The sequence below is a fragment of the Aristolochia californica genome, unplaced genomic scaffold, assembly GCF_029961685.1.
Source record: "Aristolochia californica isolate CCGP_79_NKW_82.1479 unplaced genomic scaffold, dmAriCali1.0.hap1 SCAF_9, whole genome shotgun sequence".
NCBI lineage: Eukaryota > Viridiplantae > Streptophyta > Magnoliopsida > Piperales > Aristolochiaceae > Aristolochia > Aristolochia californica.
In genome coordinates this window covers 5,800,885-5,824,697 of record NW_027182290.1, presented here as the reverse complement: position 1 = coordinate 5,824,697, position 23,813 = coordinate 5,800,885, and the positions used below count along the sequence as shown (strand labels likewise).

Here is a 23,813-nt window from a genome sequence, read left to right as displayed (position 1 = left end):
AATGATCCACGACTTCTTCAGAAATGACAACACCTTTCACAGTATTGGCACATCTTTTATTACTTTGGTTCTTAAGAAAGCTAGTGTTGAGAAGCTAGAAGACTTTTGGCCAATCAGTCTTGTTACAAGTGCCTACAAGATCAATGCTATAATTTTGGCTCACCGCTCTCTTAACTGTCATTAACAGAGGGCAAGGCGCTTTCCTCAAGGGGAGAGAAATCTTAGATTCCACTATGGCAGAGCATGAGCTTATTGATCATTTCCACCATAACAAGGACCCAAGAATCACCCTAAAGCTCGATCTTGAAAAAGCTTTCGATAGAGTAAACTAGATCCTGCTTGATGAGGTTATGGAAAAAATGGGTTTTGGCAAAAAATGAAGATTTTGGATCAGAAGTTGTGTGGGCTCGGGTTCATACTTTCCCATCCTCCGGTACGCGGATGATACCATCATATTTGGAATAAAAAATATTGATGGAGCTAGAAGGATTAAAGCGGTCTTGGGTCTTTTCGAATTAGCATCAGGGCAGAAAGTTAATAGGGGAAAAACCTCTCTCATAGGTTTTAACGTTAGTCCTGAGCTCCTTGCGGAGATGGCAAGTATATTTGGCTGCACAACAACTAGCCTCCCAACAACCTATCTCGGCCTACCCTTATTCAATGGCCACATATCCAAGTCTTTGGAATCCGGTGGTTGAAAAGATTGGATCCCGACTAGAACCTGGAAGGGTGTTTACTTAGCAAAGTTGGGAGACTCATCCTCCTCAAGTCTTGCATTGCGGGCATCCCAAATTATGTACTATCCTTTATGCCTTGTCCTACATCCATATGTAAAACCATGGATAAGCTCAAAAGAAGATTTCTATGGAGGGGATCGAGCGATGCCTTTAAATATCATCTAGTCAGATGGGATGAAGTTTGTTTGCCAAAGAATATGGGTGGCTTGGGGATTCGGAAATCTAAGGAAATGAACCAAGCAATGCTCCTAAAATGGTTATGGAAGTTCAATACACTTTCTTCCAATCTTTGGAAGGAAATGATACTTGTAAAGCTTGGTTGTGATTCGCCATGGTGGATTTTAGGTGGTAATCGGAGATGCCTATCTTCAATTTGGAGAGCACTATACTTACTTCTTCCAAAATTTTCCTTAGCGAGTAGATTCTTTGTTGGAAACGACAAATCCCTCAAGTTTTGGGATGATCTGTGGATGGGGGTCGGAACCACTACAAAACTCTTGCAAAAATCGTTTTTTCCTCTTTGCACAAAGAGAGATATCAGTAGCAGATGCTTTTGAGGGGGGTGGTCTGAGCCTACATCCCAGAAGGGGTCTTTCCGACACAGAGGCTTTGGAAGCCCGCTTGATGGATTCTTTAAATTCGGTTAGAATTAGACCTTCGGAGGCAGACAAGCTCATTTGGTGACCGGACGAGGTACTTTCTCTGTATCATCTGCATATAGATACATTAATGGCTGGGTTTCGACTCAAAGGGAGCATGAGGTCTACTTTGTATGGCGTCTTTGTGCACCTCCAAAAATAAAATTCTTCGTGTGGAGCGTTTGTCAAAGTAAGATTCTCACGACATACGTGCTTAGAAGAAGAGGTCACCCCTCTATTGACCCCCTTTGCCCTTTTTGCAACACTGAGGCTGAAACCACAAGTTACATTCTGCTACAATGCTCTTTCTCGTGGAATGTGTGGACTTCCATTCTTTGTATGTTGGGGCTACAATTCTGCATGACAGTTGATGATCTTTGCTTGTGCTAGTTTCATCCTGTGGGGGCTTTGGAATGAACGTAACCGAAGGCGTTTCGATGCAAAAAGTGAATCAGAGGTAAGAGTCGCGGACCGAGTGGCGGGCAATATCTCCTCTTGGCTTCTAACTAAGAAGTCCTCCTCCTCCTCTTTTATGGGTACCTCTATCCGTGAAAACTGGAGAAACTTGGCAATGATGCACATTGGGACAAAGGTCCAAGTCATGCAGGAATGGATCCCTCTTCCTGGTAACCTTAAGTTGAACTCTTGGTAATCCTGTGATTGCTGGCTTCGGAGGTGTTATTTCGTATCCTTTCGGTAATCAGCATTTCCCGTATGCCGGCCTTTTAGGCATCTCCGACTCTACATCAGCTGAGCTACATGGCCTTCTCAAAGGGCTCCGTGTTTTCAGAGACAAGTGCAACAGTCCCTTTCACATTGAAAGGGACTCAAAGGTGGTCATTGGTTACACTCACTTCAGCAGTATTTGAATAAGCAATGCCCACTGGCCCAACATAAGATAGAATAGGGTCTCCATTGCTACCTCTGAAAGTACCACCTGCTCTAGTCGGCCTAAGGCAGCCAATAACACTACCACACTACCATCAAAATTGAGTTTGATGTAGTCGCTGTCAAACGCCTAGCCAGTACAACCCAAAAGACTGGTCTATTAAGTGCGGAAAGTCAAGTACCTAACCCATCAGTGGTGGACGAAACCACCCAGCTTTGACACCCACCGTTCCTGTTCCCGTTCCCGTTCCCTGCCGCTTCACATGGGATTCGAACGTGGAACGTGGTGCCCAACTTTGATACCATGTCAAACGCCTAGCCAATACAACCCAAAAGACCCGTCTGTTAAGTGCGGAAAGCCAAATACCTAACCCATCAGTGGTGGATGGAACCACTTAGGTGGATGGAACCACCCAACTCTGACAGTCGCAAGGGGGAGGATACCAGATGGCCATAACTGGAGTCCTGCAAGGGCCTATCATATGAGTGATCAAACTCCAGTTTTCCCGAAGGGAAACACCCGATAGAGCAACAAACTCCTTCTTGGTATGTAACCAGCTCGAGATAAGGCCCACAACATGTGAAGTCGTATTGTCCGAGGTGCTAGCTTTGGAGTTGATTCTATGGTTTTTTTGCTTGAGCCATAGGCACCATGAGACATGAGCAAGACATGCCAAAAGAATTAACTTGCCCAACCGAGGAAGGCGGATCACCATAACCATCTCATAGGTGCCGAAGAGGTTCTGGTGTAGCCCCATTTGGAGCCCAATATTCTGAAAAATCTTCATCCAGACTTGCCAAGAAAATTCACAATGTAAGAGAACATGCTGAACTGTCTCATCGTATACACCACAAAGGGGACAAGAACGATTAGGGGCGGTGAAGCCTCTTCTATGAAGGTTGTCAGATGTGAGGATTTGTTCTCTGATGGCCGACCACACGAAAATTTTGATTTTACTTGGCACTGAGAGCTTCCATGCCAGGTTTGCCTTGTGCTCATGCATACTATAGTCTTGCTTTTTGATATGAGAGTAGGTGGAAGCAACAGTGAATCGGCCATTAATGCTGGGCTTCCAAGTCAAATGATCAACTGCATGCTCACGGATAATAGTACAATTGAGTCTGGATAGGAGAGCAAAAATCCAAAGTTTCCTCATCGTTTAGTCCCTTGCGGAATGGGAGACTCCGCGAATGATCCCTCCAAGAATCAGCCACTGAGTAAGAAAGGTCCCTAGCCACCCTAGAGAGCCTCGGGAAGTCCTCTGAGAGGGGGCGGGGGCTACACCATTCATCCGACCAAAAGAGGAGGGTCCTTCCATTGCCTGTGTGAAAGGAAGTTGCATCTTTAAATACTGGGAGGAGCTTATAAATTGATTTCCATATCGGGGATAGGAGGCGAGTGATGCCACCCTCTCTCCACCAAACACTCGAAAATTGAAGGTAGAACCTGACCATATCTCTCCATAGGCTGTTATGCTTGATGTTGAAGTTCCAAATCCATTTGAGCATAAGGGCTTTGTTCATTTCCTTTGTAGGCCAGATGCCTAATCCTCCCCCATTGCGGGGCATGCAAATATCCTTCCAACTCACCAAATGATATTTGAAGGTGCTTTCTAATCCTCTCCAGAGAAAGCATCGACGAATGACGTCAATCTTGGAGCAAACGGAGGCCGGACAGTGCATGAATGATAGCAGATAGTTTGGTAGCCCTACCAAACAAGACTTGAGGAGAGTGAGACGCCCCGCTATAGATAGAAGCTTATACCCCTCCAAGTAGCTAGTCTCTTTTTAAATTTCTCAATGAGGGGGGACTGGAGCGACGCTAAAGGCCAAGAGTCAAAAAGTGGGAGTCCTAGATATGTAACTGACAAATTTCTCAAGGAGCATCCCTAGTAGTCAGCCATACCCCGAAGTACAGATGAATCGATGTGGTAGCCTAGAAGAGTGGTTTTCTTCCAGTTGATGTTCTGACTAGAAGCCAATTCAAATAATCCACACAGTTTTCTGATATGATCTATAGTACCAACCCCAAAACAAATAGTATCAATAACTTCACTAGCTCAAATATTTCAATCTTTTCTTGCCTTAATTTTTTAGGCAAGGATACCAAATCAAATTCTTTGTAATCTTTCAAAATACCAATAGAATCTCACAAAATTTCTGGCTAGAAAAATCTTCTAAATAAGGTAGTTTCCTCCTTCAATTGGTGCGAACTTAGCAATCAAAGAAGACACCTTTCCTTGCCTTTTTTTTTTCTTGAAATCTTTAGGCAAGGCAATCTTTGACCAATAAATCAAGGATTATTTTTGAAAATAAGATGATCTTCTAAAAATTCTTTCCAAATATTAGTTAAAAAAAATAAACTTTCCAAGGGTAAATCATGAGATACTTTCCTGATATGGTTGATCAATAACAACAACTAAAAAAGTTAAGCAAAAAATTCGGCTTAAATCCGGATCTTCGCATGCAACAGTATACCAGCGTGACCTTTGATTCTTCTAATGCGAATATCTCCTTAAATGTAGATCAGATTGACATAAAATTTTCTCCTTTTGAAACTAGACTTAAATACCTTTCAACCAAGTATAACTTCTCTTCATAAAATATACTTATTTTGAGATAAATAATCTGATAGATTTCAGACTCTATAATCTGGCCGAACTGAGTACTCTTTCTTCTTTGGTCTGCATGACCATTGACTCTTTCGAGTTTGATATCTCCATCTAAAAAACTCAGAATGAGAATCGGTTGAATAGGTACAAAAATAGACTTATAAATATTTTTTGATATATAATTCTGCATATAAAGTATCGTTCTTGATGGCATAAAACAACTCAAAAGTTGAAGCTTTCTGCTGCTTCACGAAACTTTTCTGTTGCTTTACCTTTACTACTTCAGATTTTGATTTCCCTTTGTAGAAAAAATTGATTTTAATGATTCTTTTTGAGTTGGAAACTAGACTTAAATATCTTTCCAACGGTATATAATTAGCTATATGAAAAAAAAACGGCAAGAGAGTGAAACATCCAATGAAATATAGAAATTGAGAAGTAAGACTTATGGAACAAAATCAACTTTTTTTTTCTTTTTCTTTTCCTCTTATTCCTCCCTTTCTTCTCCATCCTTTTCTCCATCTTCCTCTCTTTTTGACATCTCAGATCATTGCCCTCTCTGATACCATGTTGAAACTTTGGATTCCGTGCTGTAGAATCACAGTAGAAGTGTATTAAGCGGTGAGAAGAAGGAGAAGAGTTGTGGAGAGAAGGTTTTAGCAGGAGAAGAGGAAGAGTGACGAATTTGGAGAAAAGAGGAGGAAGATTAGGGTATCATTCTTGATGGACTTCTCGAAACCCTCCCCTTAAGTTGTATTTATAGATATCAGAAGTGCTAACATTACAAGAATACCCTTCACCCTAGTAAGAGTGAATAAGAGACATAAATCATAAACTAATTACTTCAGTGCCATCTTTATGAGATGACTCATTTACCATCATGCCACCATTGTGTGGGTTTGTGGGCCTTCTCCTTAGTTTGTGGGCTTAAGCCCATTTTCCACACACTTAGATGTGTGGGCTTTCCTTGGTCGTGTGGGCTTGGGCTCATCTTCTAACAACAATCAATTAGAGAATCACTCTTGCCGAGGTGATTGGGAATGGCAACTTCCAAAGCATTGTCTAGTGCAGTCTCTTTCGGAGGCCCTTAAACGACCTTGAAGCTGTTGAGATCAGAGTCTTGCTCAATGAGATTGGTCAAACGTACCTAGTAGACAAGCTAATCTGGTACCCTGTGTCGGACAACACCTTCATGGTTTCGTCATGCTACAATCTACTTATCTCATACGCTTCTACTCTTGTCTTGGCCTTTGACTCTACTGGTGTCGGGAGAGCTTGCTCCCTATCTGGCCCCTAAAAGTTGAAGTTTTTTGTTTGGAGTGTACTACACGCCAGATCCTCTCCAAAGACAATCTTTGACCTCCTTGTCATGTGAGTTTTGCGGATTGGTGGATGAAAGCATTCACCACATCCTAGTTCACTTCCCGTTTTCCTAGCGGCTTTGGAGCTTCTTCTCTAGCATGTTTGAGGTGCCAGTTTGCATCCTCATGACCTTCTTCGGCCTTGTTGATCTTTGCCTGGTGCCTCTCTTCCTTTCCTTGGTAAAATCATGATGAAAGCTTGCTTAGCTTTCATCTCTTCAGGGCTTATGATTCGAGAAGAATATGAGTGACTTCAATAGAAAGGCAACTATCTGGTCCATCTTTGCTAACACAACAGTGGTGTGTTCATTTCCTGGCTTTGTACTTTGGGAGCTTTCATTGACATCAGCAGCAGCTCTCTGAGATGTAGTTGGTCGTCCGTTGCTGGCCTCTCCTTACCCAAGCCCATTGCCATTGAGGAGTGGCTTTCCCTTGCGAGGGGGCTATTAAGCTCAATTTCGATAACTCTTCCCTTGCGAATCCAAGGCCCGCCGGCTTTGGGAGTGTTTTTCTGGATTGCTCTGGTGTGGCTCTTACCTCCTTTACAGGAACTCTTGGCACGACTGACTCTACCTCTGCTGAGCTTCAAGCTTTGAGCCTGAAGAGTTTTAAAGACTGTTTTCAGGGCATGGTATTTCATGGAAAGCGATTCCTCGGTTGTCATCAGATGGTGTTTGGGAAAGAAAGACCTGCCTTGGCTCCTGTGACTTTTTTTTTTTTTTTTTTTGAAATCCAAGATCTATGTTTACCTGTTTGTTTTTTTTTGGTCTCATGTTCCTAGATCAGCTAATTGTTTTGCTCACTCTTTGTCTAAATAGGGGGTCTAAATCTCTCTTAGGTCTGTTTGTTTTGCATTTGGGCTTCATTAAATGCTCTCCTTTTAAAAAAAACTGTAAACATAGACTGGCTTTGATTATCATTTGATTGTGAATGTTACTCATCAAGTCTGGGGTTGTATGCATTTACGAGTGTCCTTAATTACTCACTGGTCACTTTTCCTATCTGTGATCATTTATTCAAATGCATAGTTTTGCTTTTGACATAATTCTCTTTGTTTGTTTGTTCATGGATCTCACATCATTTTCTTTCCAACTGGCTCTACTTATAGACTGTTTATTTTGGTGACTAGCAGAACAAGAGCGTTCGTACCTGCTGACTAAAAATCTAGCTGCTGAACAGGTTGGTTTTATTTGCTTCCTTTGTTTTACTTTCAATGATTTCAATTAAATTCGCAAACTGCTTTAGAGATGATTACTATTCCTCATTGGTGTAGACATTCATAGGCCCCTCTGTAAAGCTTTCTGTTATAAATACGTGCTCCATAGGCATGTCCTTCAAAGGTACAAGGAATGAAATTCAATGTGTTGCTTACTTAATGTATCTGCTGCTGAGTAAGTTTTCAGTAGAGCATGACTTCATACATTATCATTGCTGAGAAACTTGGAGAACTCCTCTTTCTTTCTTTTAATAAAGTCGGATTATTCTCCTAGCATAGTCTGAACCAGCAGGAGTTTGCAACTCCAATGTGGCTGAATCAAGAGGCCTACTCAGATATACAGATATACAAGCAGCATTACAACAGACTACTAATGGTAGAAGGTGATTCAACTCTTGTCATAGGCTGGGCCAGCAAACCAGCATCTGTCCTGTGGAAGCTGAGGAGCCTGTTTGATGAAATTAAGGGCATTGTAGTGTAATGACGTATTGCCTGGTGCAAAATACCAAGAGCAGCAAACTCGGATGGTTACCACCTACCAAAGAATGGGGCTTTCAAAGACAGTTTGGCCTCTTGCTTGAACTGTAGCTCTTTGAGCTACTTGTACCCTATGTTGTATCTTAAGATGTTTTAACATTTTCTGCTCTTCAGCTTATTAATAAAGCATCATCGTTTTCAAAAATAAAAAAAGTGGGATGATAGAATTCTTATTAGGAAAAACCATAGGGGATAAAATAGAGGATAAAATGATCTAATTCCAAAGGAAGCACATGGAGAACTGATTGCTGGCCAATAGTTTCTTTTTATCTCCTCTATTGGGCTGTGAAAATGTTGAAGGGGCCAGGTGAATGGTGGACTAGGGGAGGAAGCCGTCATAGATTGTCAACAATATGAAAGTCCCTCACTCCCCTTCTCCTTCTTTTTGAGTCAGCCATGCGCTTCTTCATAGGCAATGGCCGCAGACTTCTCTTCAGGAAGGACTGATGGTGTGGTGAAAAACCAATCAGGGAAGCCTTTAGCACTCTCTTCTCTATCACTCTTTGCCAGGACGTTCTAGTTGCTGACTCTCAGAACTGAATTGCTTGGAACCTCCATTCTGGGCGTGGCCTAAATGATGCTGAAACTGTCGATTTGTGCTGCCTAATGTTTGAGCTGCACTCTATCACAATCAGACACCACTTGCCCGATAAATTAATTTGGCTCCCCGCTGACAATGGCTGTTTCTCGGTCTCCTCTGCCTTCTCACACATTGGGGGATGGTCCTCCAACAACACTGAACATGATGCTGCTATTGCTTTGAAGCTATCTGTTCCTAATAAAATCAGATTCTTCATTTGGACAACCTCCACAGACAGGGTGATCTCAACCCAAATAGCCTTTCCCCTCAGTAATATTGAAGAGGAATTTTTTTTTTTTTTTGAAATGACAAAGGAATCTGTTAGCCACCTTCTCCTCCACTGCTCTTACACCTGGAGGGTTTGGATGGCTATTTTCCAGCGTATCGGCATTCAGACTGGTCTCCATTGTGATCTTATCGGGACCATTCGGCTCACTTTGGGAACTTCTCTCCCTAAAATTGGAAAGCTCCTCCTTTCAGCATGCTTCGCTCATGTTCCTTGGTGATTTTGGCTTGTAACGAACAACTGCCAGTTCAATTGCAATTTCAGTAGCATGAATGACACCATCAACAACATCATTGGCCTTGTCTCTTCTTGGTTCTACACCAGAAAAAAGCTCGCTGCCCTCGCTGATGTCCTCCTTGGGATCAATTAGGGCGCTCTTGCTCAGATGTTGGCTCCCCTTAGACCCCTGACCATGATTGAGTGGTCTCCCCCCCACTGGGGGTCATCAAACTTAATTTTGACGGTACTTCTCTCGGCTGCCCCGGCGTAGCTGGTTTTGGTGGTGTTTTTCAGGACTCAGCTGGCTCCACTCTCATCACTTACTCGAGCCCGGACTCGACCTCGTCAAAGTTTTTGCCCTTCTCCAAGGTCTCATCATTTTCAAAGAACTCCTCTCTGGCCCCTTGCTCATTGAAGGAGACTCCAAAGTGGTCATTGGCTGGTGCTCCGACTCGGCGTCAACCCCTTGGAGACATTGGTTTAATTTGTATTCTATTTTTGACATTACCTCTGTAATGTCCTGTTCTTGGACTCATGTTCCCCGATTAGCAAACTCTTATGCTGATAAGCTTGCCAAAAATGGGGCCTCCCTCCAATCTCTCATTGTAAAGGGTGGGGCCCCCAAATTTCTATCTTTTGCTTTGTTTCTCTTTAACAAAATCTCGCACCCTTTCAAGAAAAAAAAATGTGGAGGGGGTCATAGGTTGCATTGATGGATCAAGTCAGCACATGAAATGATGCTGAATTTTATTAAGAGAGCTCAAACGAGCAGATTATAAGAAGGGAAACCTTCCCAAACAATGAGAGATTGCTAAGAGGTTCCGAATTTTGCCAATTTATCAGCCAAAGAATTGGCTGATCTAGGAACGAGGTTCCAATTGCAATGAATGGATGACACAATGTCTACAATACAATCAGTGATTGGCCTGTGGCGCCAAGGGGGGGAACTATCTTTTGAACACCAGCTGATGACAGTCTTTGAGTCTCCTTCGATAAGCAGCTTGCCATGAAGCCGCCTTTAAAGATTTGGAGGCCGAATAGAAGAGCACTCACTTTAGCAGTATTTGAATAGCAATACTCACCGACCCAACATAGGATATAATAGGGTCTCCACTGCTGTCTCTGAAAACACCACTAGCTCCAGCCGGCCCAGGACAACCTAAAGCACTGCCATCAAAATTGAGTTTGATGCAGTCGTAAGGGGGAAGATCCCAGGTGGCCATAACCGGATTCCTATAGGGGCCCGCCATATGCGCGATCAAACCCTAATTTTCCTGAAGGGAAATGCCCGATAGAGGGGCAAACTCTTTCTTAGTATGTAACCAACTCGAGATAAGGCCCACTGCCTGAGAAGCTATATTATCCGGGGTGCTAGCTTTGGAGTTGAATCTCCAATTATTTCGCTCGAGCCATAGGCACCTTGGGACATGCACAAGGCATGCCAAGAGAATTATCTTGCCCAACCTAGGAAGGTGGATCCCCATAACCATCTTAGAGGTGTTGAAACTGATGAAGCTCCATTTGGAGTCCAATCTTCTGAAATATCTTCATCCAGACTTGCTAAGAAAAATCACAATGTAAGAGAACATGTTGGACTGTCTCGTCACACACACCACAAAGGGGACAAGTACGATCGGGGGCTGTGTAACCTCTTTTATGGAGGTTGTCAGAGGTGAGGATCTGTTCCCTGATGGCCGTTCACACGAAGAATTTGATTTTACTAGGTGCTGAGAGCTTCCATGTCAGGTTTGCCTTGTGCTCATGCATGCTGTAATCTTGCTTTCTAATGTGAGAGTAGGTGGATGCAACTGTGAATCGGCCATTAATGCTAGGCTTCCATGTCAGTTTATCAACTGCATGCTCACGAATAGAAATGCTGCCGAGTTTGGAGAGGAGAGAGCAAAAATGGAGAGACTTTTGTTGAAATCAAAAAGCTGGAAAAAGGTGACCCCAAACCTGATATGTATAAGTGCAGCTCAAGATAAGGTGGTTAACACTTTTCTTGACTTGCCCGCATAGTCTTCATAGAGTGTTAATTATAATGGTGTCCCATTTTTTGAAGGTCACCATAGATCAGATTTCTGTTCTTGGCAGCACATCAACTGAAGAAGGTCATCTTAGATAGGTCCCAAATATTTCCAAACAAGTACTTCAGGATTGCTAGAGTTAAAGAGGGCCCAGATAGAAATTCTGGAGTTGTAAAAAGTGGTTGCTGAGATGTTCCCATTTAGGGCATTTTCCAAAGAATAAGGTCATTACTATCCAGTCTAGGATACTGAGATTCATGGGCATTCATTAATCTGACCGCAGAGAGTGCCTCCTCATCTTGTAGGCTACGTCTCAGGTGTATCTCCCAACCACTTGATATTTTCGCTTTGACCACCACCAAATCATTGTCATGGACAACAGAAAACAAGTGTGAATGTGCATTAACAATGGACTCTCACAAAGCCAAGTGTCATTCCAAAATTTAATGCTTTGCTCTCTGACTCTAAATCTGATTCCATTCTGAACCTTGTGAAGAAGCTTGATCATCCGTTTCCATAAGGGCGAGACCATACTGCTAGGTGGATTGATAGGGAACCTTGAGGAACAATAGTAACTATATTTTGCGACAAGGATCTTTCTCCTAAGTCTATCTTTTCAACTGCATAACACCAAATCTATTTGGCTAAAAAAGAGCTGTAGATGTTTTTGATACTTCTAAACCCCAATCCACCAGCTAATTTAGGAAGGCAGTTTGAGGCCCTTCTTCAAATCAGCTGGTGGATTGGGGTTTATCAATGCTCAAGGGCCTCATTCTTTTTTTCCCACACTAACTGCACACTTGAGGGGAGATAGGTAGTAAAGGGGAAGCCTGACAAGTGTTGAATTTATCAAAGTTAAGCTTCTGGCTTTGGATAAAAAATTGTATTTCCTAGGAGATATTCATCTATCAAATTTCTCAATGATGTTAGTGTACAACACCATTGGAGGCTGTTTGAGGTAAAGAAGTGAGCCACAGTAGGATGTAGGAAAGTCAGCAACTGCACATTCCAAAATAGTCCCAAGTAGTTGAAGAGTGTCATTGGAGATACCAAATATAGCTGACTTACACCAAGTGCTTCTTTTGCCGGATATTGCTTCATAAAGGAGAAGAGCTTTGGGTTAGAAACTTGGTTCACTGTAGACTTCCAAAAGCATGATGTTTCATTTGTGAATTGCAGCATTGTGATATCAAGGTCTTCGGTCTTAGTTGTGGTCTTTAATCCATTGATATCTCTTGCAAAGATAAAGATGTTGCTCAAAACTCGCGTACAATATTGAAGAGCATCAAGGATGGGGGGTCTCCTTGTCTAAGGCCCCTAGAGCTTTTGAAGTAGCCATGAATCATTCGTGATCGTTCTAAAAGATGGTTGAGGAGTGGTGATTGGAGGAGTTGAGGGAGTGCTTTGACCTATCTTGTTGTTTGAGCTTCAACAATTTGACCTTCAACAATTTGAGCTTCTGCATATACTGGGACCCCCAAGAGCCATGGACATTAAAAGATAACCACATATCCTCTTTATTCTTGGTACTACCATCTTCAAAGAGCCAAAAAGAGTCAAAATGAAAAGTAAGGTCCCACTGTTTGGATTGCAATCCAAGATTTTTGGTCTTTGATCAGACGTGGTATGAGGGAAAGATCATTCAGCAGTATCAGGATTTCTTTCTCTTTCTAGCCAATCAGAAGTGACCAAGAACTGGTCAAGCTTGCTTACCATAGGGAGACTTTACCCATTGGATCATGTAAAACTACAACCCATGAGGATCTTCTAAAGACCAAACATATCAACCAGGTCATTAAACTCATTCATCAAAGAAATAATAGCTTGCATTTCTGTTTTTTTGCGTGACAGTATATGATATCATTAAGATCACCCATGCCATGAAGCATTCCAGGCAGTGACAACTTGCTCAATCTCGGTCCAAAAAGAACATTGAAGAAAGTGTTGGCTGGCTCATACACCCCATAGGTAGTTCTTCGTGAATTGTCGTTCAGGCTTCACAAAAGGATTGCAAGGCAATTCACATTTGGATGCAGCAATTAGATCCAAGCATCTAGTGTTCCAAATGGCTTAAATGCCGCTGACGACAGCAATTGAGGAATCAACTCCTTGGTGGCATGGTTATTCGGTGAAAGGTCTCTGATGATGGAGGGAAAATTATCAGACAACTTAGTTTCTTGGAGAGCGATAAGTTTGCATGTTGAGTTGAGATGAGGACTTCGACCATAACCTTCTTGCTAGTTGCCTCAAACCAAGGTTCTTCCAGGAGAGGATAATCATTGGGCTGGGAACAGAGGAATAAGTTGCTCTAGCAATCAGCTCCCATTTCCACACCTAGATTGTTAACCTTCCTCAAAAGGATTTCTGATTTGTGAAATCATGAGACAACATTGCTACCGAGGTTGAAGGTGTGTTGATACCTTTATTCTGAAGTTTAAGGCATTGAAGTTGGAGAACTCTGGCCATGTGATATCGAAATATACGACCTATGGTGTCGCTTGTGCGCTTCTTCTATAGCTTCAAGGAGGTGCTCTGAAACCAAAGCTATTAAGATGGTCTGATCCAATTTTATGCGAGGATGGACGACACTGATGACTAATCTCCACTGTTCAAGTAGTATCAACTCTGATTTGTTTCACATGCTCGTGCCCTCCATGCTAGCAACCTCCAAGTTAAAGTTCTCAAAGCTATCTATCTCGCTGTTGTAGGAACCTGACCAAGGGTTAATGTGGGAGAGGGTCCATCACATATGTGTGATGCATGCCTACTCCTTGAACAAGCGCAAGGGGCCCATCAACAAGAGTTTACATACTTAATGGGTGATTACCGATTAAAGGAACTAAACAATGAGGACACACCTAACATATGGTTTGGTGCACTAGAATCAATTATCCATGTAGAAGCAGTAAACACATGTAGAGAAAACATACTTGAGCTAGCCATGGTGGCTGAGGAATCAGATGTGGTAGATGATGTGAGATGTCTAACTTCTGGACCAGCCACTGAAGCTCATCTAGGTCACTTGGAACAATACCGATCTCATGATTACCATTGGCCGTAGATTCACCATCTTCTAGGATGCTAGAATTGGCCTATGCTGATTTACTATACTTGTCCCAGCAATTATTTAAAAAATCATTGCTGTGCCCACAATGGGTACACATCCTATCACTTCTACCATCACCACAACCTCTACCATTGCCTTTTGATTGCCCCCTCTACATCCACAGGGTGTCTCAACGTGGTTAAAGACAGTGTGGTTGCTTCATCAACTGTTAGTAGTTGGGCCCAAATTGCATCATATTTGGGACCTAGGCCATCGAGGAACTTCTCCACTTGAATCTGTCATTCTTTCTTGCGAACCTCCTTCTCATCAAATATTAAATGGGTAACAAACACCGATCTCTTGTAGTAACCCCTGCACTTCACTTCAATAAATTTTCAGTTATTGTCTTGTCTACTCTTTTGAGAGTAAAAACTTGGCATACAGTTTATAGAATCATGGCAAATTACTCTCTTGATCATATATAGATTCTATGAATTGCCAAATTGCCTTGGCTGTTTCGCTATTCAGAACTTGATTCCTCATCTTGGACTCCATCTATTCGCTAACCAATTATAACCTTCTCGTCCTCTACTTTCTAGTCATCAGTCATGGGATCAAGAGGGTCATTCCTAATATATTTGCCTTTCCTCTTGGCCTTTCAAATACATTTAGACACATTTGGCAAGTAATTCTGTCCATTTAGCTTCTCAAAAGTGATTTGGATGGTGTCGTTCCTTTCAAAATTTCCAAAATCCTTGCCTGGGGTAGTAACTTCATTCAAACTTGACATATTTTATAACAAAATTACTCATTTCACACACAAAATTAACTTGGAACAAGTCTCACCAACCAGCAGACAAGCATAGAGTGATTTTCCCTATGCAAATAAAGTGAGGTCTACATAGGATAGAAATAAGGCGCTAGAACTTCAAACCCAACTCAGTACTGCTCAATCAACCTCTGAACAACAGAATTTCAACTCAGAATACTCAAATCAAACAACAACAATGATGATGTCAATGTACAGGAAGATGATGCAAGCAAATCATAGGTTTGGAAGAACTACGTAGGCATAGGATTGGGAAAAAATCTCCATACAACCCTCTTAAAGCTTATAAAACTGATCAATTGACAGCACAAGGCATCAACCCTAGGGTTATGGCACAAAAGAAAGATGAAAGATGTAATATTGAACTCCAATCAGCAGAGAAATCTGAAATCCCCTTTCTTGGAGAAGTTGTAGACCGATAAAGAGGAGAAAAACTAGTTGGAAGCTCTCTGCAACCGGATCTTATGTGTTTGATACCATGTATTTATTGGATTGAGTTGAATTCGGTTCCAAAATGACTAAGCCACTTAGGAGGTTTATTGCTCAACCTTATAAACTAAGAATGCTTCTTTACACTTTTCAATCTAGAGCTATTCCCACTCAAAACTTTCCCTCACAGTTAGGCTTGCACATAACGGGCCTGAGACGTGGACAAACACAAATAGAGTAAAAACTCAACAGACCACACGTTCAACGCAGCACAAATTGAGCTTGGGCCTAAGCAGAAATCCTACTTTGTTACCATTATTGGATTGAGTCCGATTCCATCCTAAAATGACTAGCCACATAGGAGGCGTATCGCTAACTTAATGACACCTTCACACTTTTTGATGTGGGACTATTCCCACTCAACATGCTGCATGGCTCCCTCCCTCAATAGCATTGACTCTTAGTCATGGTTCCCCAAAACAGCAGCCCAAGGGATTTCTGACAATGTCGGCAGCACAAACATCGTGTCTAGGGATTTATCCACATTCATTACATCCGGGTAAAAAAATGTTGGACCCAATGAAAACAATGAGATTGGGCTTCTCAATCTTCATCTGCTTGATGAAGTTGGTGTATCGAGTTTGGAGTAGCCAACTACCTGGTTCAGCCAGACATCCAAGTAAGGGTCTTTTTCAAAAATAAAAATAAAATCCAAGTAAGGGTTGTCTTTCAATTGGCATAGTGCATATCCACAACCTGCAACACCTGTAACTTCCTGTTCCGTCCAAAACAAAGCCTTGGATCTTCACCATTTTCCTGCACTACTCTAGCAAGAAAGAATAGAAGGGTCAATAATGAGAAGAGAAACCACCAAAATTTCAAACCCATCTTCGTTCCTCGTTATTCACTTCATTCAATGAAAAGGAGTAGATGGCTTTGGCTTTCTCAACTTACTTTGCTTATGGTAACTAAGGCATGTCAATTGTTAAGAGTAAGTGGCTTGATCCAGTTCAATGGAGCATTTGAGCAGCATATGAATTACTTCGCACATCTTAATTCATGCACCTATGTGCCACAATGGTCTCACATATGTTCCATGAAGAGATGACTCCCTACCACAAGATGGAGTTTTGCGTCAATAATGTGGTTTAAGAGTCTTTGATTATACACATCAGATGGCATTGATGGCTTTAAATGTTGGTGATCATCTACAGGTAAACATAGAAAGATGCTTTTAGCACATGTTATAATTTTTATAGGTAATCTCACTTTTCATTATCATCACTAATGTTCTCTCATCTCCTATTGGCTTACCTTTGTATTCCCTTCTGCCCTTCAGTGGGTGCTGTGCTATGCTAACCTTACACGGTCTACTGTCTTCCTTGATTGTTTGTTGCCCTTAAGTTGGTGGTTTTCTATTGTCGTTAGCTGGTTCTTTATGGTACTATTGGCCTTGTTTAACTGACCTAATTTGAGTTGTTTTTACTTGAAAGGCTATCAAGTTCTTTTTACTTATTGATTATTACCTATTAACTAGTTGAAAACATACTTTGGTGTTGGCTGTTGTTTATGTTCTTTTTAGTATTTTCTTTACTATGCCTTCCTGGAGTGGGCTCTTGTGTGTTGTTTCTGTCAAGCTGGATTTCCATGTCATGGCCCCCTAACTTCAGGGGGAGAAGTGTAGTATACTAGCAGTGTTATCAGTGAAGCCTACACAAGAATCTTCCAAGTGTAGTGGAGTGGTACTTAGGGGATTGTTAATTTTGTTTAAACTATGATTTGTGCTTTCTACTACAACTGTACATCTATGCTGATAAGGGGGAGAGTTTGTGTTTCTATTACAATGATTACTGTGCGATTGTGGAACAATTTGAAGCTGACATGTTTCTTAGGTTTTGTGCTTCTAAAAGATTTGGGAACCCATTATCTCATTGAAGACCTCACTAGGAATTTATTTTTTCATTTTAATACTCTCCAGATTGGGTTGTGTGTGTTTTGGGGGGGGGGGGGGAGGTGGTAGAGGGAGTGGTTGGAGTCTTAGAAGATGTAATTTCTGTTTACCCAGGTTTTTATAAAAGTTTTTCTTAGAATCTTATTCCTGGGGTATGTGAGCAATTACGTTACAGTAATTTGCTAGTAAATAGGAGAGGATGGTCAGCCCTAATTCTGATCAAACTATTCAAAATGAATTATTTCTCTCTAACCTTCTCTTCTCTCACATTCTCTCTTTTACTGATATTTTGGCAAAGTCAAAGCTTCAACATCCTGCGGGTTTCCCTTAAGTCAACCCATAATTCAATCTAGTCTACACAACCTTCATCTTATTATCTTGGGCTAAGGAGAAAAGCTCAGGAAAAAACAATGGCTATGGGATTATCCCCAATCTGACAGTCCATCTAGAATAAGATATTGCACTATTCAAAGAATAAAATGTTGCACAATTCAAACAATAAGAGATTTGCTATGAGATTGTATGCTTTTGGTTTTCACTTAGAAGCTTAGCTTGTTTTTTCAGTCTCTCATGAAGAGTCATTAATCAAAATTAATTTGACACTATGCATAAACTTTGTGATTTAGAGATCAAATCATTCAAAGCCTTGTGCAATGAGATGAGAAAGGTACATGCCTTAAAAAATTTAAAGAGTGGCTATACAAAAAATCCTTACATCTTTATTATATATGGCAATTGAGAAATACATCATCTTTTTTTTTTTTCGAAATGGAGAAATACAGCCTCTTTGGATGCCGTAATTCCAAATACGGCCTTGTTCATGCCATATGTTTGGATATGCTAAATACTGAATCAATAGAATCCATTAAATCTGGGGGTAATATGGTCATCAACAGTTATTAAGAAAAAAATTAAATAAAGGTACAAATTAGGGCCCACAAGTGGGCCTCATTTTTCAAACAATAAAGGGAAACCCTCCTCCATCTTCTCCTCTTTCAGCTCATGTGAGAGAAGTCCCACACTAGAGTGAATCTCTCTATGTTGCCTCTCTTCTCTTTACTATTTCAAAATAGAGGATGAGGTGGCGGCATGGGAATTGTTACCTGCAGGGGTTGCCTCCCTCCTCCTCTCCTCTCTGTCAAAATAGAGAGATCCTGTTTCGATGAAGAGGAGAGAGGGAGGGGGTGTGAACCTCTCCTTTATCTTTCTGCACTTAGGAGGGATGGTATTACCTATCCATGGTTATAGAGGGGGGAAGGGGGCGCTTGCTCCCCTTCCTTTCCTTTGTCTAGCGAGAGACTGACCAGAAAGGGGAGAGGGAAGGGAAAAAAAGGTCCCCTGTTCCCTCCCCATCTTAGGCCTTAATTTTTTTTCCTTTTAATTTCATTCATGCAAAACATTTAAAATAAAAGGTATTTTACTGATTTCATTTTCCTGGTATGTTAAATTAACACCTTTGACATAATTGCCATTAAATTTAGTTAAACAACCTTTTTTTGAAATACGATATCTAAACAGCTGGATTTGGAATTACGAATCTAAAAGGACCTTATTTGGAAATTGCCCTATTCAATATCATCACATATGCTGTTGCTGTTGGCAGTCTTTTTTCTTTGGTTATCAGATATTGGTTGGACATGTACTCACTCAGAATCCAATCGACCATGAGTCCAGCTCCTAAAACCGCAGTAGAAATTCCTCATGTGGCCCTAGTGCCAAAGGCTCTGCCCACTCCTCTTTCTTTTTTAGTTGTTTTTTTTTCCCTTGGTGGAAAATTCATCTAATGGGAGCACGTGAAATACTAATTGTTGATCAGCAGGAAAGCTGTTTTCTTCCAAGTTTGCTTTGTCTATTTATATAATTTTTTTGAAATGAAATATCTATTTATATACGTAAATTTAATTTGTTATTATTATTATTATTATTTTGGTGTGGATTTCTGCGTGTCTGTTTCTACGCATTTATTCTTTTTTGTTGATTATGGACATAAGCTCCAAGTTCCATTTGCTTGGGTCTGCACTGGTATAGGCTAATCATGGTTACTTTTTGTGCTTTTCTGCATTCTTGAGTTCTAATATTTGCTTATCTTGTCTATTATACATGTGTGCCTTCATTGGGCTACCCTTTCAGTTCTCTCCCTCCCCCTCTCTGTCTCTCATGTTCTCTCTGTCCCTCTCTCTTCCACTGTTTTCCTTCTATCAGGAGAAATTTGCGAGTTTGCAGCACCAGCTGGATGCACTTAGATTCTCAGGCAAGCGGAAGCAACAACATTCAAATGCTTTAGATAAGGGATTTGCTGATTCTCCTGATGGCTTAGATACTCTTCCAGGTTCTGACAAACAGCAATCTACTGGTGAGTGCACTTTTTTTCCTTTTCCCACTCCATAATATTTCTGTTTGTTAGTGCATCAATTTTTTTTTTTCAGAGGAATTTTGTGCTTTCATTCCTTGGGTCTCTTGAAAATTTACCTATGTTTTTGTGTTTTATAATTGATAGATCAAACCATCAATGTGCAGTAATTAGCATGTTATTTGGAACTTGATAGGATCTGATAAAATCAAATCAGAGACAATAAAGGTTGATGAAGTGTTTGACATTTAGAATTATCTGGTGTAATTTTTAACACAAAATGTTAGTTGTAAGTGGGTGAGTTGGTTAAAGCATTATTTGTGATAAGACCTTTTTCAGATCCTACATCAGGAGACATTTTTTTAAGTGCTGTTCAGAAAAAAAAGCACCTTTGAAATATTCTTTATGCTCATCTTTATCTTCTGCTCTCTTTTCTTAGCAAAATTATTCCTTTTGCTATTTCTTGGCATCAAGTTTAAAGTCGGTGTTTAGGGTACATAAGCCTGTCTCATTTATTTCTATCTTTCTATTGAACAAACAAGTATGCGTTTCTATTTATTCTGGTCTCAATAGACCAACTCTTTCTATTATCTGCCTTTCACTTGCAGAGAAAACATCCCTGCAGCAAGATTTTAACTCTTTAAAGGTCCGAAAGCCGGTTGTTTCTGCATATCGCAGGTAATTGTTGGTGTTTTTTCTGGTTTCTTTTCTACCCCCCTACTCATCTTTTGCTTTTTGTCTAACAGGGTTAAAGTAAGAGGCGCCATGTTACAAGATTCTGAGGATAAGGATGCTTGATAAATGGATCAACAACTGACACATAGAATAATGGTGTCCATGACTTATTTTTGTGAAGATATTCACCTTTCCTTTATCTACAAAAAAAATTGAGACAAGTTTGGTCATTGGCCACAGAGGAACAAATCACAGAAGAGAAAACGTATAGTTTAAGGGGTTTTTTGTTTCACGCATTTACCATCATCTTACGTAGGTTCGGTGTATATACCTCATACTGAATCCAAAGTTACTGGTCTTGACATTGAATACTCACTGATATAATCTCCTGATGATTATACATGTATGGGTTCTCTGATGTATGGTGATGCATCATTCCAATGCAGGTTCTTTTAACTTTTGTTTTGCATCTTGCGTGCTAAACAGTTCATTTGGACTGAATTTGGTTATATTTCCAGGAATTGGATCCATACCAACAAAAAAGAAGCAAACTGCAACTGCTGTTGGGTCTTGATGAGAAATTTGGCCAATTCGCCTAAAATTTGGTCGCTAAAGGTTTTCTTTAGGCTCAGTGGAGGAAATTTTTTGTTTAGAAATCTTTTGAATTGTAAAGAGAAGTTTTCAAATACATAATAGAAAAGTAGGGACAATGGTGCTCAAGAGATTAATTTTTTCCGTCTACAGGGAACAATTTAATACTAGAAGATAAAGCGTGACACGCAAACTGTTTCGAGTTTGGCTCAAAGAAAGCTCGGCGCAGTTCATGAATCGATTTGTGAAAATATCCTTTAATTGTTCTTGGTTAATAGTTGCTTTTATTTACTTCAAACACCAAAGATTGATAATTTAGCTCTCAATATCTAATGTTATTATTTGCTGGAGATAAAAGAGCCTTATCAGGAATAAGCTTGTAACCTCTTTTTGAGAAGACTTTCGACAAAGACCAATCTCCATTAATAAAGATGAGAGACCTCATATAAACAAAATCCAAGAAAGTAAAAGCATAAGCTCTTTATCTTCTTTCTCTTCTAAAAACTACTACAGATAGTTACAAGGAGTTTTTGCGGACAGGGGATCTCCCCCAACTTCAGAATACTCAGGGGAGGCCTTCTTTATGCTTTCTGGCTTTGCCTTTGTGACCGTGAAGAAAGAACCAGCAACCTGGTAAAACGCCATTAACGTTTCTGCAAAAGCCAACAGAAGAACATCTTCAGCTACCAATAAAATTTTGAATGATACTTTCATTATTAAGTCAACCTGATAAAGTCTGGCAGAATTTGTATTTTCCAGAATTGGGTCCCAACAGCCTAATTTTCTTGTAGCAACTTTTGACTGGGGCCAAAGGTTTTGTACCTTCTTCTACCTTTTCCTATCTCTTTTACAGGCATAAGTTATCTTTTTGGAACTCGAGTAGAGAATCAAAATGTTCAGGTGTGTAATAGTTTATGATTACTTGCCGACTGGTAAAATTATTTTTAAAGAAGCTCTAAGAAGCGGAGAAGTGAACAAATTAAAAACAAATCTGAAAACGAGAAAACCCAGGACGGGAAGTACAAGAATTCCAACAGTGGACAGAGATGAGGCCACGAAACAGAACAAGACTAAATTGCAGATGAAGACAAAATCAGTCCTTTTGTCTTGTTTTTTGGGCTTGCCAGGGTTTTGCAGAGGCAAAGAAAACTACAAGAATTAATGGAGCCTGTTGGAAATGACCCAGTAAGCGGTTTTAATTTGTCAGATATTGAGATGATGGACCACAAACAGCAGACACCTAATTACATTCAGATGGTTTGGATCAAAACAAAAATCTTACTCTCAAATCAATTCATCAGTGAAGCTCATATCATGTTAATTTCCTTTGTTGGATCCCGGTTTTTCGATTTGAAGCTGTATGTACTGAATCATTTGATCTTGCTAACCATCCCAAGGAACATAAACGAAAAGAGAGAAAATCCGATTAAAAAAGAGCTTTTGTTCTTAAAACAATCGAATTCTCAGTGGAAATAAAAAAACAGGAGATTTCCTCAACCCGGCTTCATTTAACGTTGGGTCTTTGTAGCAGGATCAAACATGAGAATATTTCACCTGTTTAATTCTAGAGAACAAAAAAATAAGAAAAAGCAATAAATGGTACCTTCTGCTACTGCTGCTGCTACTGCTGCTGGTACTTCCACATCTGCTTGTTCTACCACTTTTCTCAGCTTCCCCCAGCGCAGACGATTTCTTCTTCCACCACTCTCCTTCCGGGCTCTTAACCGGCGATACTCTCCCCTTCCCAGAGCCGCTCTTCTTCAGCGAAGAAGGCATGAACATCCTCAGCAAGAAATCTCCATTCCCAACATACCCACGTCTCAAATCCTTCTTCTTATCACTCTTCGTCCTCTTAATTTGCTTCATCTGCTGGATCTTCTCCGCAGAAGACTGCGGCGGCTCCCCTCTCTGAAGCAGCGGGTTGACCGTCGCCTTGGGTACTTCCACCAGGTCTCTCAGCGACAGCTCGTAACCCGACTCAGGCATGTTCTCCACCATCTCCATCAGTTCCCGCTGCCCTCTAGCGATCGCCTGCAATCTCGAGTTGGGAGAAAGGCCACGATGGAGAGGAGGAGGAGACATGGGGGGGCTCGCCCTCCACAAGGGCGGTGACGAACCGCCGATATCCTCATCAGGGTATGGCCGGGAACGGAATTCTATTCCAGGTCCTCCAAGGTTACTAAAACCACCAAAAGTTCTCCTGGGAGGAGTGGCGAACTCCATGAAACCAGTACTCCCCTGCGGTCGAGCCGTCCTGAGAGAGTACCCATTTGTTTTCACCACCCGATACGCCGGACCCAGTTGGTCTCCGGCGCCATAGTCTCGGTGGGAATGGATCATGATCAGAGAGTGAGAAGCAAGAGAAGGAGAGAGTCGATCGAGAAAGAGTTTTTTGTACGAAAGAAATTCAGAGTGAGCTTTTGATGAATGGACAATAAGAAAGCTTGATTAGTTATGAGGTGTTTATAAAGTCAAAGATTTCTAGATGGCGAGAGGATCCCCATAAAATCAAAATGAGAACCCAGATGAACCTCATATCTCTCTCACCTCCAATTTTCCACAATTTGCTTCTCATGGATAAAAATATTTCTTACCAGCGACAACAGGCATGAAAGCCCCTGCTTTTAGAAATCTGGTTGGAATAGGAAAGAGCAGGTGTGCAATTTATTCATTGCCCATTATATTTTGGCACCATCCTACTTAATGCAACCCCAGTCATTTTGTTCTGGTCATGGGTCCCTCAACTTATGCTCCAAGCAGGCTCGATTGATCCGACGGTTCAGATAATACCAAATCCTTAACCCTGATTTTATTTTTTGGATAATCACCACTTGGGCGGGG

At 41.0% G+C, this 23,813-nt stretch overlaps 2 protein-coding genes across 4 annotated transcripts in view; one reads left to right on the top strand and one right to left on the bottom strand.

Moving 5' to 3' along the window:
• LOC137941962 (uncharacterized) overlaps positions 1 to 20,939 on the top strand; it is a 41,220-nt gene extending 20,281 nt beyond the window's left edge. Inside the window, exons 3-6 of one of the 3 annotated variants that reach the window (XM_068787603.1) lie at positions 7,369 to 7,415; positions 19,559 to 19,709; positions 20,315 to 20,384; positions 20,453 to 20,939. In XM_068787603.1, coding sequence (XP_068643704.1) covers positions 7,369 to 7,415; positions 19,559 to 19,709; positions 20,315 to 20,384; positions 20,453 to 20,504 — 320 coding nt within the window. In that variant the 3' untranslated portion in view covers positions 20,505 to 20,939. The remainder of the gene's footprint in view (positions 1 to 7,368; positions 7,416 to 19,558; positions 19,710 to 20,314; positions 20,385 to 20,452) is intronic. The other 2 variants (XM_068787601.1, XM_068787602.1) reach the window with 2 other exon arrangements.
• Positions 20,940 to 21,378: 439 nt separating this feature from the next.
• On the bottom strand, positions 21,379 to 23,498 carry LOC137942099 (uncharacterized). The gene is made up of 2 exons (XM_068787781.1): positions 22,576 to 23,498; positions 21,379 to 21,625 (listed from the first exon to the last, which is right to left on the bottom strand). The coding sequence occupies exons 1-2, from the start codon at positions 23,310 to 23,312 to the stop codon at positions 21,538 to 21,540; spliced, it is 825 nt and encodes a 274-aa protein (XP_068643882.1). The 5' UTR covers positions 23,313 to 23,498; the 3' UTR covers positions 21,379 to 21,537.
• Positions 23,499 to 23,813: the final 315 nt, after the last annotated feature.